Source organism: Aplysia californica, unplaced genomic scaffold, assembly GCF_000002075.1.
Source record: "Aplysia californica isolate F4 #8 unplaced genomic scaffold, AplCal3.0 scaffold00051, whole genome shotgun sequence".
NCBI lineage: Eukaryota > Metazoa > Mollusca > Gastropoda > Aplysiida > Aplysiidae > Aplysia > Aplysia californica.
The window spans coordinates 706,364-723,841 of NW_004797321.1; the positions used below are offsets into that span (position 1 = coordinate 706,364).

Genomic DNA, 17,478 nt, shown 5'->3' on the forward strand with positions numbered 1-17,478 from the left:
GGGTGGTAAACATCGCCCATCGGCGAGATAAGACGGCAAAGTGTTAGATGAGTTGCCATGTATTGTGTTAGTAGTGAGAGTGAGAATGAGTATGTGTGATGGGTTGAAATGATGCCTCGTATTCGTATGTATATTGTGAGTTCAAAAAAACTTGTTAAAGTACCATGTCAATTTCTTCCAGTTTAAAATCAATAAAATTCACCCCACCTCACCTCACCTCATCTCACCTCATTCTATCTACTTTGTAGAACTGTATAACCATTATCTGAAACATTATTTTTGGGTCCTTGCTCTTTTGTAGACTTGGGGAGAGTCAGTTCTTGGTAGTGCTGCCGTCCTCATCCCAATCTTTGTGGCTCTGTCTACATTTGGCGCTGCAAATGGATCTTGCTTCACTGGAGGAAGGTGAGTGAAATGGTCATACAATTAATTACTTAAATTTGATTATTTTTGATAAAATGTAAATGAACTTGACTGTGGTAATGAGGGTGTAAAACATCTGCAACAGCTGTAATTAGAAATCAATTTTTTTAAATAAGGTAGCACTTTGATTGTTAAAATGCTTGTAAATATTTTAGTCCCTATGTACTGAATTTAGATGTAATTTTGGAGATGGTCAGTGGGTGGTTGGAGGGCTCCACTGGTAGGTCCTACTTCTTTACTTTCCCTCTGTGGTTTCTGTTTGTCTTGTACGTCTGTTTTGCTTTTTCCCAGCACTAAAGGACCTTTATTTTGTCAATGTGCTTCTCTTAACTCAAACAGACTCATGAATCAAACTCGTGTCTTCTTCATCTAACAGCAAAAATCACTACTAATACACCACAGGATCAATTCATGTAGGTCAGCATTCAAGCTATACGATATTTGTTTTCGTTTTCAGATTGGTGTACGCGGCAGCCCGGGAGGGACATTTGCCAGAAGTTTTCTCCTATATTCACATCAGAAAGGCCACACCTCTTCCTTCCCTTCTTCTTACAGTAAGTATCTTAAAATAACTGTTTTACTTTGCATATTAGGGTTCATTCACTTCTCTAGCTTCTCCTTCCTTTCCTCGTTCATGTCTTTTAGTTCTTACTACTACAATTCTACTTTTTTTTATCTGTCCATTCAGTTGTATAAAAATAAAATTCCTAATATTGCTTCCTATCCCCTAGAGACAAACAGTCTGTGAATAGATCTAAATATTCACCTACTGCTTTTTAGCTCGCTCTCTCTTTTTTCCTTCCTTTTTTTATATCATTGAGCTTCTCTTTATATTAACCTCCATAAATTTGTCTTAATTGCTGTTCTTGTATTTGACTTTCCACGCTTCTTTCTGCCTCTTCTTCTCATTTTGCAGAAGTTGCTTCTCTCTTTCTCTTCTTTGTCTTCCAGTCATTCAGGATTTTTCTTTTCATTTATTCTCCTTGGTTATATTCCTGCTCCTCATTTGTGTTTCCCTTTCCTTGCCACCCTCTCACTCTGTCATTTACCTCATTGTTTTCAGAAGAGTGTTTTCTCTCTTTATTTCATTTCCTCCTTTTCTCTCTTTCTTACCTTTTCTTCCCCTTTCCTTGCTGCTACTCTAACACACATCCACACCATATTACTTTGATCACCTCCCTTCTTTTTATTTACTTCTTTTGTCTTGATTATTATTCTTTCTTTTGCAAAAAGTTTTCAACTATTTATGCAATTCAAAACCATTAAAGCGGCAAATATGCTTGTTTTGTAGCTTTTCAGCGAAAATCTCACTACATTGACATGTACAAATAAAATTTATAGTCTTTTATAAGTGTAATAATGCCTTATGATGTGTAAACAGAGTACAAAGAAGCCTGAAAAAAAAGTATGTGTGCATGTATGTAGCAAAGGGATTGAAAACCATCAATGTCCATATTGAGGGCTTTGTCTCAAGGTGGCTTCTTTTTTATGTTGAAAATTTCACAATTTTACCTTTAGATCATTTTTCACATCATTAATCCATATAAATATCTTCAAATGTTTTGTCCAAAAATACTTCCAGCAACAGTTTTCTACTGCCTTGATTCAGTGTTTCGTTCAACAACATACATACATTGTGAATGGAATAATATTAAAAAATTTCCGAGTTTTTAATGTTTTGGATACAATATGGGTTGTTTTTTCAAAGCCATTCTTTTCTATAAAAATTATATCTTTTCCAGACTCTGATTGCCATTTTGATGATGATTCCTGGAGACATTTTCAGCCTCATTGACTTCTTCAGCTTTGCGGCATGGCTGTTCTATGGGGGTACTATGGCCTCTGTTATTGTGCTGAGGTACTCACGACCTAACGCTCCACGACCTTACAGGGTGAGTTACTTTACACCTGTGTTCATCTCTCTTTCCACCTGTGCTCACGTAACTTTACATTTGTACTCACCTCTCTTTATACCTGTGCTCACATTACTTTACATCTGTAGCCTACCCACATCATTTTATACCTGTGTTTACCTCTCTTTACACCTGTGCTTACATCACTTTACACCTGTCCTTTCTCTTTACACCTGTGCTCACATCACTTTACACCTGTCCTTTCTCTTTACACCTGTGGTCACATCACTTAACACCTGTCCTTTCTTTTTACATCTGTGCTCACATCACTTTATACCTGTGTTTACCTCTCTTTACACCTATGCTCACATCACTTTACACCTGTGCTCACATCATTTTACACCTGTGCTCACATCCCTTTACACCTGTGCTCACATCATTTTACACCTGTGCTCACATCACTTTACACCTGTGCTCACATCATTTTACACCTGTGCTCACATCACTTTACACCTGTGCTCACATCATTTTACATTTGTGCTCACGTCTCTTTATACCTATTCCCACATCACTTTACACCTGTGCTCACTTCTCTTTACACCTGTGCTCACATCACATCAAGCCTTGTGTGCCATAGCTCTTTGGTATTGTGTTTTCTGTACTCCCATGAAAAAAGACCTATCTTGAGATAAAGACAAAAAAGGTATAAAAGTCTTGAAAAACAAAACAAATAATGATACAAATAAAGAGTGTGATTTTCTGAGATGATCTCTGTTTTATTGAAGATTGCAGGCAACAAAGTTTTTTTCTTGAGAAAGACATCAGTGCATAATGTAGGCTATGTAGTCTAGTGTTGGTGTAGAAATTGGTGGAGGGGGGGGGGAGCTACTCCTATGCCTGCAGGGTAAGGATCAATAGTGTCACAATCAAGAAGCTTGCTTGAATTCCCTTCTCTTCTTTCTTAATTTTGGAAATTTTAAAACAAGGGGCCCAGTACTTCAAACTGTTGAAGGGTTCAATAAGAATAATATGGCGCAGACCTGTAGTGGTTGACTGACCTCTCAAAGACTACTAGGATATATGTGGAGCCTAGAGCCACCAAGGAGAGGACGCTATAGAGGTGATCTTTATTATTATTACTATCATTATTATTTTTAAAAGAATTATTCACCCCCCGGGACAGTGCCACTGACTGTAGTGTCTGTAGGCCATTCCCAAAGGGGGGACATTTCTCGTTCAAGCATAATAGAATTGTAAATGGGCTGACTCATGTCACGCTCATAACTGTGCTTGATCTACAACAGGGAACTGCTGCTTTTTCTTTCCTGATCCTTACTATTGTCATTTTTCCTCTACTTCTTTTGTATGTTTGTCACTCTCTTGTGACCTGCTATTTTGGGGTGTCTTGATAGTCGAAGCAGACCTTGTGCTGTTGAAGCTAGAGATGTGAGCAGTCTAAGTCTGATTCCCTGTAAAGACTTCTCTGTTGACAACCACCCCTTGGCGCTCATATGACCTTATGCAGTTGCGAGCGCCGCAAAACTCTCTACTATAAAAAAAAAATTATTATTAGTATTAGTATTAGTACTATTATTATTATTGTTATTATTATTATTTCTCCAGGTGCCAACAATCATTCCGATTGTGGTGTTCATCATCTCAGTGTACCTGGTAGTCGCTCCCATCATCCAAGAGCCCCGGATTGAATTTTTATATGCTTCTCTCTTCATTCTGAGTGGACTCATCTTTTATATACCCTTTGTTGGCTTTAATGTCAACCTAAGGTTTTTAGGTAAGTCGAGAGAGGGAGAGAGACAGACAGACAGACTGACCGACTGTCCGATTTAGCGAGAGAGAGATATTTAGATAGAGAATGAAATAGAGTGTGAGAGAGAGAGAGAGAGAGAGAGAGAGAGAGAGAGAGAGAGAGAGAGAGAGAGAGAGAGAGAGAGACAGACAGAGAGAGAGAGAGAGAGAGAGAGAGGGGGGGGGGGTGGGGTCATTGTACTGAATCTGTTCCCTCATTTCAAAATAAGTATATCTTTTGTATTGTCACTGTTCACAAGAAACACAAAGCACACCAAAATTTGTTAGGGTTTTTGGGGTTGTTGTTTATTTGAAAATGTTTTTGGTTTGTTTGTTGTTGTTTTTTGGGGTGAAAAGCAAAATCAGAGGGATAAAGAGAGTTACTCACCTTGCTGGTGATAGTGATGGTGGTTCATTTTTTCATTTCTGTCAGGGCTCTGGTTTTGCCACCTCTGTGGACTCCTGTGTGAACTCTGGTTCCGCTTTAAGTTTATCTTCAGTAAATGTTGAACTCAATGCAGTTTAGTTTTCTTCTTTTCGTCTTAGCCCCTTTCTAAAGTCTTTTCGATTCTTTTTCCTAAGTTTTTCCTCTTTTTAACGTGGGACTGATAGAGTGTGATAAATTCAGTTCTGGGTTTGACAATAATAATTGATTTTGAGAGACTTCTTTTACAAGTCCAGGGGACTGTATTGTCCTTGGTCAGAAATGAAGGAATTCATAGAGGTTGTTTCCCTTCCGCGTGGGAATCTCAGGGTCATTGACTTGTCATTATAATATTTTGTGTGCATATGTCATAATGATTATTATTCCACATGGTCTCAGTTCTCTTAAATAATAAGTTAATTCTGTGAACTCCTTGAAATAAGTTTAACTCTGGGAAAGTTAATCATGTTCACTCAAACCTCTACTTTTAGCCATGAACATTAATTTTGATATTGTCTAATAATCTTTACTTGAAACTAGTGGTAGTAATGAATGATATATATTATGTCTTTTTAACTTTTCCAGCATCTCTCTGCTCGTCACTGATTAGGTTAATCGTTCTTTAGATAGCTATAAAGATATACTTTACTTTAGTTTTCCGATCCAGGAGCCTTTTGAGCTCTAGCCCTTCGGCCAGTCGATATGGCAAATCATTTCGCTATAAAGTTATAAAAATTGAAAAAATAGATCAATTAAACATTTAGCCCTGGTTTGATTGTAGATTTTATTTTGTAGCATTAAGTAGATAAATGTCTCCAAGCACATTATTTTTTAGGTTTGTTATTTTCAATTTAAAAAAATAAAAGTTTACTGCAGTTCATTGTGATGGTCGGACTCTCTCAAATAAATAATTGATAGCTTAAAATTTTAATTGAATTTCAGGCTCATATTACACAGATTGAGCAAGTCAGTGTCTTATCATTACCTTTGATAAATCTATTAATAGATGCATAACTGTGGAGTGATAACAACAGCAATGATATAGGTATAATATATATGTATGGCTCCAAATGGCTAGAAATTTACTGCAGCTCTGAAAGTAGAAAAAAGTCTTGCTGCGTCTCAGATGTGAGAGACAAAAATCTTTCGCCCCGTTTTTCCCATATTGGTAGGCTACTTCAGTGTCAGACAGATCAGTTTTGACATCAACTTTTAGTTTCTCGATCAGCACCCACAAAGTCCTCCCATACTTCTGTGACACTTGGTAGGCCTCTCGTAGCGAGATAGCGTGGGGTTAATGTCAGGACCATTGAGATTGTCGGTTCTTGTGTCATGGCTATCAGCAAGCGATGCTCTAGATAAGGGTAGAAATTCTGAAACATTTGTAGGAGGGAAGGGCATTGACATCTCCGGGACGGAAGAAATGTTTAAGTCAAAATAGAGAATGAATTTGGCAAATTGAAACTGAGGATCATGATGTCAATAACACAATGTCAAATCATTGACTTCTGGATATAGCCTAACTAGAGAGGAAAAACAATTCGCACTTTCAGTTTATAACATTCTTATACCCTATCATAACAACATGTGATAGATAGCAGAGCTCTTTCCGTGTCTTTTTTAAAAAAAGTAATACGGGGTGCCCACTACGGCTGGATCGGGCCTATCAGTCGATCCCATCCGTAGTGGACACCCTGTATAAGAGTTTTATGGCACTCATAACTACAAAAGGTCATATGAACAAATTCCATGTCTGACATTTCGTCATATTATCTAGATGTGATAACAGAAGTTTTCCATGTTTAACACAATTTCACTGCATCATCATTTTAGAACATGATTCTATTCCACGCGCAGCATGTTCATAATATAGTGACTTCAGAGTACTTCAGACTATGCTAGATGAAAATAAACTCATCCAACAAAATGTTTTTAAATTTCTTATTTCAGTTTACTATTATTAATCCTCGAACGTTGTAAATATCTTATCTACTTGATAAAAATGTGTAGTTTTGAAAATATGGATCACATACAGGCTTGTGTAGTAATTTGGTCCTCCCCTTTCTGAAGGAGATCAGGAGAAGTGTATAAACAAAAGGAGAGGGCTGATGTGTGATGTAACACTCTAATCTCTTTATCCTACCCCATAGCACCTCACAATCTCCCTTGGCCCCTGAGACGTTTCAACTTTGACCTTTATCTTGTTCCAATGGGAAGCAGGTGTGCCAGAGTGGCGCGTGTGTTAGCCTAGTTTTCTTTTTCTCTCTCTTCTCTCTCCTCCATTACTTACTTTGAGCATTATAGCAGTAATTTGCTCTGGTTTTCATATCATTTAAGTGTGTGTCATCTTTGTGAAATCAGGCGCTCGTCAAAATAATGAAATGAAAGAAACCGGCTTTTTTCCATTTGAGTAATTTTTATAATTTAAAAGCACATTTCTGTGTCGATTTTACTGGAAAAACATTTATTAAAGGCACAAAAAATGTAAATTTGCAGTGTCTTTTCACAGTCAAGCTTTGGAAATCAGTAGGCCTACACTTTGGCTGCCATTTTCTCACTATTTTACCTCTGTCACCAGGCACTCCCCACCTCCTTCAATTGCAAATATCTCAACTTTTATTCAAATGCCCAAAAACTGACGAGTGTCTGATTCTGCTGTATCATGACACAATTTTTTTTACACCTGCTCATGTGTATTTTTTTCTTTTTAAAAAAAAAATTATCAGTGTGCGTTGATAGTGGCATCCTATAGAGCTTACTTTTACAATAAGCTTGACCTTGCAAAAATTCTTTATTGTTTCAGAGCCAATCACCACGTTCCTGCAGTGTGTGCTTGAGGTAGCACCCAGCAAGTATGAGCCCCCAGAATAGAAAGGAACATCCAGTTCAGTGTGTTGATCAGAGAAACTGAGAGCCATATTGTAAGGAGACCTGGCGTCTTGCTATCTGCCTAGTCTATCTTTAGTATTTATTGTTTTGTCAGGCGACTATTTTTGTTACACCGCAGTGTTACATTCAAGTTCATTTGTCGTGTCGAAAAGCTTTACACAGGCCACACTCCGACTATCAGAGTCATTTATTTTGTAAAACAGTAACGTTAAATGTGTTCCATGATAGTACTCCTATTACAAACTTGTGTGAAGTTCTTTGTTCCGTACAGATGAATAACGCACTGATATTGTAAGCAAAATAAGCTTTGTGATGACTGGGTTTGATATGAATGGTGATTATGTGAAGGAGGCTTCATTTATTATCTCTGACTGAAAATAAAATAATTATATTACTGCATGACATGCAGGAACAGCAGGATACAAACTGAGACACTGTTATGAAGCCAAAGAAATTTCACATGTGTTTTTGTTGTAGTTTCTTTCAGTGGGCTGCTTTCTAAGAGATCTTTTTAGCATCTTGTACAAGCACAAGAATGTAGATTCCAATGTCCCCTCAAAAACTTTGTTTTAGACATTCTTTGGTGGGTATTTTCTACATTAGTGTTAATGAGTGAAAGTCAAGTTATTTCGGAGAACTGATTTGATGTGAGAGATTCGTTTACTTTTTTATTTGTTTGTACTACCTCGCAGGAGGTTGAAACACTCTCTGTGTCTTAAAGTATCTTGCCAGAAAAATTGTCACATTCAGTTCACCAGATATCACACATGAGTGACCACACATGAGTGTTGTGTTTAAAAGAATGCAGTCTTGAGTATCACTGATCTCAAAATACATATCAATATTTATTTGGGAAGTCCAAATTGTCTCCATAGATAGTGTTTGCTATCAAATATCGGTTGTAAATGTTTTATAAACACTCTGTAATTTGTTTTACATTTTTCTTGCTTTTTTTTCATTGTCATGTAAGACATTTTGTATGTCTTCTGTCTCGTAATACTTGTCAGATTTTTGTGCCTGTCAATATTCTCACTGACAGATGAGAATCTCATTTGGGAGATGATGGTGTGTCTTCTTGTAGTGTTGTGGGAGTGTAGGGGAGCTCTTGGCCAAAAGATTTCCCCACGTTACAGAACTTTCTGACTACTTACATACTCAATCTGCACATAAGAATTCTTGCAAAATATGTTTTGTTTGTTTTTCTGCTCAGGTATAATGTCCAACATTATCTGGATTGTGAAGAATAACGCATTGAAAGTGAGCTACATTATGTTGATTGGGGTGTAACAAATGTACAATGAATCTCTTTTTGTTGTCTTTTGACTACCACAGAAACACATGATAAGTATTTTGACATTTCTACCTGCCTAGTGCATGAACACTTTAAGGGGTGGAACCATAAAAGAAGGGTTCTCTAACAAAACACGCAGTATTTAAAAGATTTAAAAATATAGAATGAGCTGATTATGTGATTAAAACCTATATGTTGTTAAAGCAAAAAATATGAATGAGAGTAGTATAATATCATTGGTTGCAGTTATAATCTATCGAAAGGGAAAAAGCAGAAGTTCAGTTATTAGAGATAACCCAAATTGTCGTATCGTCCTTCATATTGAAAGTTTTGTATATCATTCCTATCTTTAGCTGAGAATGTGAAGAACAAAAAAAAATGTTCGAATGAACTAGATTGTGAGGGATGATAACAGCTCCTGTTGCTAAACTTAGCAATCGAAATCCATTTGTATTCATTTTTATTTTTATTTTTATTTGTGTTTGAGTTTGGGTTTTTTTTAAAAGGAAGAGTTTGGTGTTTTCTTGGTTTCTTGGAAGTGGGGTATCATGGAGAATAACTTCTTCAAAACAATGCTGTGTGAGGAAAAAAAGGTTTTTATACTTTGGATTGTTATATAATCAAGAAACATAAGGCTCTACATCCCGACTCAGTCCAGATATTGAAGCAGCCTATCTCTTAAAATACCTAAATTGTAGCAATGAAGGCATAAGATATTTACATTATGTAATAAAGGAAGACTTCAATCCGTGTGGAGATTTCTTTGAGTCCTGGTTTATGACTTTTAATATTGTGAGTTAGATCAAGTAAAGAGTTGCCCAACATATTAATTTTAATTTTCAAGTCTTTGATTTTGTATCTGCTGCCTTTGCTGCATTTTTGTTGTTGAGATTTTGACTTTTTCTCGGTTTTTTATATTTTTCACACAAGTTTAATTTTAAACAGTATTTTGAACATTTAAAATTATATTAAAGACCTTATAATTAATAGAGTGAAGTATCTCAGTGTTGCTCTGTTATTTATATTTTTTTATTAGCAGAAAGTAATTTCTCATAGTCATAAAGGAGGGTTTAGTTGAATCATTTTTTTTAAAGTCCAGTTGTTGTTTTTTTAATTAATGGAAACATCTTTTGGTGGAGAAATGGAAGTAATTTAAGCAGAAAACTATTAGTACTATTCTCTTCCAAGCATTGTAACAATGTTAATTTTACTCAACACTTTAGAAACATTGCTTGTTGCAGTATTTGAAAGAACATAAGTGTGTTTAATTCTTTATTTTACCAAATCTGAAATGTTTTGTTTTTGTTGTTGTTGTGTATCTGTATAGAATGTTTATTTTTCATTGTGTTATGGTGGTATGTGTTACGTAGGCTACATATCCTTTTGACATCTGTGTTAAGTTCTGGTTTGATTGTCTGTGATGCCTTTTTTTTTTTAACCACCAACAGAGAAGTGTTAAAAGCCAGGTGTTTGTTGAACACTTTGCTTTCTGGTGTCTATTCCAATAGACGTATGTATGTGTTATTTGTTTGTTGCTGACTGGAAGAAAGGTATATGCTGGAAATAGGTATAATTAATTGTCGCAAAGATACACCAAGTTGAGAGTCACTGTGTTGATTATTGTTGTTGCTCTTTCACTCCATTTCTCAGGACAATCACCCCTTCCTTGCTCTGTGGTTATAGCTTCCACTAACTATTCTGCACTATTTAACAAGATAAAAAAACAAAATAACCTTGATCCTATCTATCCCTAACTGTGTTTGACTTTGGCAAAGTGCTTTTCCCAGTAAACTTTGATTTTACAACTGAAGTTGTTTTTCTTTTTAAAGATTTTGTATGATAAAGAATGTCATAGCTCTTCATGAAATGTCAAACATATAGTTGATGTGCAAACAAGATTAAATACATATTCTATATATATATAAGTATACGGCACAGTTTTACAGACTATTCTCTGTCTTTCTTGAACTCTTAACATTCATGTTTTGGGTTCATATTCAGTGCAAATGCAAGTATTGTTTTTGTTGAGTTTTGATTCTTGAAAAATTAACTTCTTTTCCAGCCACAGTCATAGCTTACTTAAAATGACATTGGCTTTTTTATTTCCTATTTGTCCTCTTTTTTTTAGTCATTCAATTTTTTTGCTTTGCTTGTCTCAATAAATGCTGTACGCAAGCAAGGCATAGCAATTATTCCCAAAGTGGGATTCAAAGCTGCCGACCAAATGTGTCAGGATGCAGTGGAATCAGGCGCTAGTCAGTTTTTAGGCATATGGCGTTATTGGAAAATCATAAAGCTGTTTATTTGTCTTGCATTTGGTGAAAATATGCCCCTCTCTCTTGAATAGAAGTCTAGATATTTGCAATTCAAGGAGATGGGGGTCGCCTGGTTTCAGAAGTAAAATTAGCAAGAACATGACTGCCAAAGTTTGGTCACTTCCATAACTTGAGAGTCCTTGGAAACTGAAAATTTAGATTTTTTGTGTGCCTTTAATCAACGTTTTTCAGTAATTTTCACACTGAAATGTCTTTTCAAAGCAGTATAAAAGATGTTGAGCCAAATCATTATTTTGACAAGCGTCTGATTTCACCACGATGCCTCACAAATTTTCCTGGCGAAAGAAGACAAATGTTTTTTAAATTGAGATTAAAACTGAGAATTTTTGGAGTTCTGAGTGTGCCCAAATTAGTAATTCTCCTGCCCCTCCTCCCCCCCCCCTCTAACCCCTTCCTCCTTTCACCCCCATCCCTCCTAAGCAACCCACACATGTATACTCAAAGATGTAATGAAATTTTCATATGTCATTTATGTAGTTATGTTCACATGTGTTGACACAAAGGGATTTTGAAATTGTAATATAAAATCATAAACAGAGTAATAAGACAAGAACGAAGGGAGGTGTTGCTGAGACTGTCTATTGTTTCCATGTGTCTGAGGCTTGTATTTACAGCTCAATGAACAACTTAATAGTGTGTGTTTATTGCATACTAAAAACATTCATGTAAACAGTAGGCCTATGTCAGTGTATGTGGAAGAGGGTTTATCTATATTATGAAACTGTGACTATGAAGCATTTTTTTTTTTTAATTGGGTTTCTTATTTCATTTTCACTGATATATGTATGAGCTGTCTTAATTTCAGGTATTTCCTGTACTCAACACAGTTCACATTAGTTGCACATTCACAACACACAGCTTCACAAAGTCAATTTATTTGTTTGGAATATGAAAATGTGAATATATGTATGTGGACAAAGAGAAAGTGGGCAAGTAGATGTCAACATTGTGTCATTGTCGGGCATGGTATGAACCTCAATATGACATGGAAAGTTTTTACGCCATTTATCTTGGTCAGTGCCAAACTGCTATCAAAAGACATGTAGCAGGTAAGTAGTGATAGTGGAGTGGTAAAGTCTGCAAAGAGAAGCATAGTATTTTGAAGATGACTGTGGGCTTTTCTTGAATAACTTAAATATGTCAAGTTATCAAAGCTACAGACATGACAACACTGACCAATTTGAATATTGGCAAATTTTACCATAAAAAGGAATAACAGATCTCAAATGATAATCCATGCAGACATTATGAAGAACACATTATAACTGGAAGATTCAACCATCTTTTATCACTATTTGTCACAGAAATATATGCTTCTTTCAGCTGTCAAGTAATAGCAGATTTGGCTGACTGAAAGAAACATAAGACATTTTCAAATTTCCCTTCCCTGCCTGCACTATTAGCACATGAAATAAATGGTCTGCTTCTTCAAATGATGTCTACAACGGAAGAAATTTACCATAAATTTTTTACTGTCAACCTCAACAATTCAGGGTCTTCGTGCTTCATTTCAAAAATTTTTCCTACTCTCTTATTTGTTACCGCTGTCTCTGTAAATGTATTTTTGATAAACCAATCAAAGCATTTTCTTCACCTCTCAAGAAGAGAGATTGATGATAGAAATTTAGAGTGCCCATTTCGTTTGCCTGTACCTGTGTTTGAAATTCACTTTCTTTCATAAAGCACAGGCATTATCTTGTTCTTAACTGACATAAAAATATCTGGCATCCTGTGTTCCATTTTGTCTTGTACCCGGATTAGTTGTGGAATTTTGGCGCCATACTTACACTGAAGAACAACTGACTGTTTTCATGGTTCTGATAAAAGTCAACAACAAACTTGAATGTCATCAGGAAACCAATCTTATTCCCTATGTTCATCTGATTATTAGTTTTCAGTAGGCCTATTTTATAAAACTTTGTCACATTGTGTCATATTTCCCAGTGAATGCAAATGCTTCATTTCTAATTTGCTCTTTTTCTGCCCTTGACAAAGGCAATTATTCTGTTATGAGCATTTTCTGTCAGAGATAGTCTGAAAGTTATTGAGACATTATGTAGAATGTATTTTTACTTAAGCTCTCTCAGGCTTCATAGATTTTTTCTGTCAGTATTGCCAGAAAAAAGAAGTTTATGGCCCTTTAAATAACATTGATACTTAATAAGTTTCGGAATAGATGTTAAGAATTTAAAGAAACTGAAGCTTGCAAAAGAACATTTTTTGCTCTTGATAATGTTTGTGACTTATCCATTCTCACTGACCCTATGCATTTTCTTCTAATATGTGTTAAATGTATGAAATATTTCAGCTATTCTTCAAAAGTTAGTAAAATTGTGTAGGCCTACTGATATTCCAAATGTTCAGTGTGAGATTGCTGCTTGTTTGAAGTTGGTCGTTTATCCTTTTTTTAATGCCTTTACACAAGACATATTTGTGTAAGCCCTGCCTGTAATTAGTAGAAACATAGAAATAGATGTTGGCTATATCAATTACCACTTTCTTTATTGTTATGTAATGATCTGCCATTATTTTAATTTATTCATTTCTCTTTGAATTTAATGTTTTGAGATAACTTTTTAAAATATTAATATCTTCTAATTAAAAACAATAAGGGAAAATACATTCCAAGAGAATTTTTCAAAATTTGAGAAATATATATATTACAGTTATGTACAAAAGAACACTGTAAAAGACTTTCTGACTTTGACCTGTCATTTTTTTCCAGAGAGCTGGAAGATTTGTTGTCATGCCTGTTGGCCTACTATTTTTACTGAGCTGTAGGCTACTCAAGACAGCTTTCAAATTTGGATGAAGTATATTTATTTTCTTTACACTCTATTTTATTTACCAAGAATTTTGTGGGAAGTAGGAGTGTCTGAGATCTGTAGAAATGTTTTCAAGTGAGACACAGTGAATGATTTCTTTGTTCAGTGAAAAAAATCTAACCAGTTTCCTCATTAGTAGTTTTATTGCTCTGATATTGTAAGAATTTAGTACTTTAAGAACTTAACATGTGGAAAAGCTAGTGTTAGCTCAATATATCGTTCTTCTTTTCAGCATTGGAACTTGAAAGCTTTAACTTTACATCATTCCATATTTATGCATATCAGAAATTCAAATATGAACCAAGTAATATGTTTAGTGATATATAGATATATATCTCTGGTATCTTTTTATTGATTTTAAATCACCAAGAGCAAATGTTTAAAATAGACTTTATTCAGTAGAAGTAGCTAATCATGATAACATCTAATTTTATCAGTTTTGGAAGTGTAATGGCGTTTACCTCTATAACACTTTTAAATTATGTATTGAAGTTAAAGATGACATGGGAAGTGAAATAGATAAGGAGATGTTAAGGTTTGACATCTGACTTTCTTTTTCCCTGTGAATTAATACAAAACTTTTTCTCATCTAACATATGATTGTCCTCCCCCCCCCCCCCCCCCCCCCCTTCCCGCATGTTTCCCAATTTTAGGTTTGATCATATGTATTTCCAACGTACATGATTTCTTCCTCACCCATTCCTATGTATAGAAGTTGGTTTTAGGTCTTGAAGTGAGCATTTTAAGTCAATGTTTTAAGTGTGTGTACAGTACTAGGTAGCAAGCCTTGCTGTGTTTGTCTTATGCATAGGCCTGGAACCAGCCTTCAGAAGTTGTGTCCATTTACCAAGTTTTACCCAAAATGCTTGTCTGGTCTCTCTGACATATAAACTTTGCCAACACAAAATCCTGACAAACACATTTGAAAGTTTTAGAAACTGAATAAAAACAATGATTGAGTAGCTTACACTGAAAGGGAGAAAAGAAGAGTATATGAGAATTCATAGATTTCAGTTTTTAGGAGAAACAATAACTGTCTTTTGAAAAAAACGTTTATATATTAGAGAGAGAGAGAGAAAGAGAGAGAGAGAGAGAGAGGGGGGGGGACTGTAACAGAGAATTCAATGTACTAAGCTAGATCTAGGTATTTCTTTTGTGTTCAAAATAGAAAGTTTGGCCAAAGTATCTGTTGCTTTGAGACTCCATGCTTTGTAGGTGTTGGTGTTTTGTGTCAGATGTTGATGGTCATGGTGCTCCTTGGTCTACGTGCTGCACTCTTTATGTGACTGTCTAGACTTTGTTTGTTCACCTTGGACTCACCCTTTCACTGGTTGTCACAAAAATGCAAGCTTGTTTTCTTGGTTTCTCTAGCTTTGTTTTCTTCATTCAGCATCTATCATTGGTTAAGGTGCCATTTTGATTCAGCTTGATGATGCATTCTGATTTTCCTTTTGCGCTGTTTTTTTCTTTTTTATGTTGACCTTCTTCTTGCATACAATGTAGGTCTACTTATTAAAGAGATATGTCCTTTAATTTGTGTGTTGCCTTTCTGAAAATGAAAAATGTTTTTGTTACCGGCTTACATGATTGGAATGATCTCTTGTCCTAGCCTTTTTTACTGCTCTATTCACTGACTGTCCTTATTCCAGTGTAAATGCACAAGAGAACATTACAACTAACATTGGGAACAGTAGAAGGATGAATTATTAGAACAGGTCTGTAAGCCTACAACCTGTTGAGATGAGAAGTTTTAAGAACACATAAGTTATGACAGAGAATTTTGTGCCCGGCAAAAGCTTTGTAGGTTTTGTTTGGGTTTCCAAATGTATTCTTTAAATAGAAAAAAAAGTAAAAGCAGGTTTAAAGCATAATTCATACAAAGTTTACTGCTTCTGATTTGTTTGGTACTATGCACATTTTTTTAAAGGTTGAAAACTGATATTTAATAATAATAAATGTATTTTGAACCTTACATTGGCCTACATCATAATGCCAGACGGAAACAAGAGAGTCATCCATCTGCTTTTCTCACCCTCAAAAGAAAACTTGACTAAATCAGAGCATCACTTTGGTAAAGGCTTTGTTAGTTTGACCTGACCTTGCATTTTTGGTGAATTAAGACTCTGATACAAATGAACAGACTGAAACCCAATTTAAGTAGTTATCAATTCAAATTATCATTTATTTTGCACAATATACCTATCGAACTGGATATATTCAAGGCCAATGTGTAGGTCTCAGAAATTAGTCACCTATCTAGGTTGAAATATGTTTGGGGTTTTATTATGTTCAGTTATATCTGCTAAGAACAATACGTTGAATCTGAGATCACTAATGATTTTCTGTATATAATGTACATTACTCACACTTGCAATTAATACTTTTGTTTCATTCTGCTTCTCATATATTAGGCCTATTAATTATTAGCTCACTGATAGGTCGTGCTGTTGCTCTCTGCTCTTTTTGAATTGTTTAACTCCGTGATAATTCGTTGATCAGCTGATTCTTGCTTTTCATTTCATTGTTGGACTTATATTAGGCTGTTAATTTTGAAAAAGTCAAATAAAAATGCCAGCTTTGAAATTTCATCTCTGATTTCACGAGATTTGTTTTCTATTTGTTTTCTTGTACTGTGTACCATATAGACTATATCTGTTTTGTTGTCTTTCAAGTTTTTTTTGTCTTTGTTTTGTTGTTGTTGCTGTTGTTGTTGTTTTCATTTTGCTGTCTTTCAGTTTCGCTTTGTTATGTTGCCTCTCTGTTATTGTTGTCGTTCCGTTTTGTTTTCTTCCTGTTTTGTTGTCTGACTGTTCAATTTTCTGTTTTGTTGTCTATTTGTTTAATTTTCTACTCTGTTGTCTCTTTATTTAGTTTTCTGTTTAGCGTGTATGATTTAGCATGCCCCAGCAAATTTCACATCTATCTGTGGAGATCAATACAACATTATCTTATCTGTCGTATTTCAATATGAGACAAACCACGGGAAAAGACAGAAACCACGGCTATCCTATAATATGGTTGGGTTCGACGCTGTGGCCTACAGATGACACGAGTTCGTCTTGGGAAGTTTTTATATAGGTACTTACCTAGTTTTTATGTTGTGTTGGCATGCCGTATCACACGAAGCCGCTAACAAACCATGCAGCGCAAAATATTATCCAAACACGTTACAGCAGCATGTCAATACGATACGACAAACCGTTCCACCCACCCTCTCTCTCTCTCTCTCTCTCTCTCTCTCTCTCTCTCTCTCTCTCTCTCTCTCTCTCTCTCTCTCTCTCTCTCTCTCTCTCTCTCTCTCTCTCTTTCTCTGTCTCTGTCTCTCTCCTCTCTCTCTCTCTCTCTCTCTCTCTCTCTCTCTCTCTCTCTCTCTCTCTCTCTCTCTCTCTCTCTCTCTCTCTCTCGGTGTGTGTGTGTGTGTGTGTTTGTGTGTGTGTGTGTGTGTACCGTATATTACTCACTTTCTTTCTCCGTATGTTCGTGTGTGCGTACACGTGTCCGTACAAGTATGTGTGTGTCTGTGTGTGTGTCTGTGTGTGTGTTTGTGTCTCTGTGTGTTGCTCTTTTCCTCCTCCTGTCACTCATTCACTCACTTCCTTGTTCACAACTAACACACATCATGGTTTTCTAT

The 17,478-nt window shown here is 35.6% G+C and overlaps 1 protein-coding gene across 1 annotated transcript in view; it reads left to right on the top strand.

Annotated features, from left to right (window-relative positions):
• The window catches only part of LOC101855002 (b(0,+)-type amino acid transporter 1), a gene marked incomplete in the record, with an annotated part of 58,518 nt that extends 42,079 nt beyond the window's left edge, over positions 1-16,439 (top strand). Inside the window, 5 exon segments of the mRNA XM_013079422.2 lie at positions 302-405; positions 881-977; positions 2,166-2,315; positions 3,900-4,068; positions 7,310-16,439. Coding sequence (XP_012934876.1) covers positions 302-405; positions 881-977; positions 2,166-2,315; positions 3,900-4,068; positions 7,310-7,377 — 588 coding nt within the window.
• Positions 16,440-17,478: the final 1,039 nt, after the last annotated feature.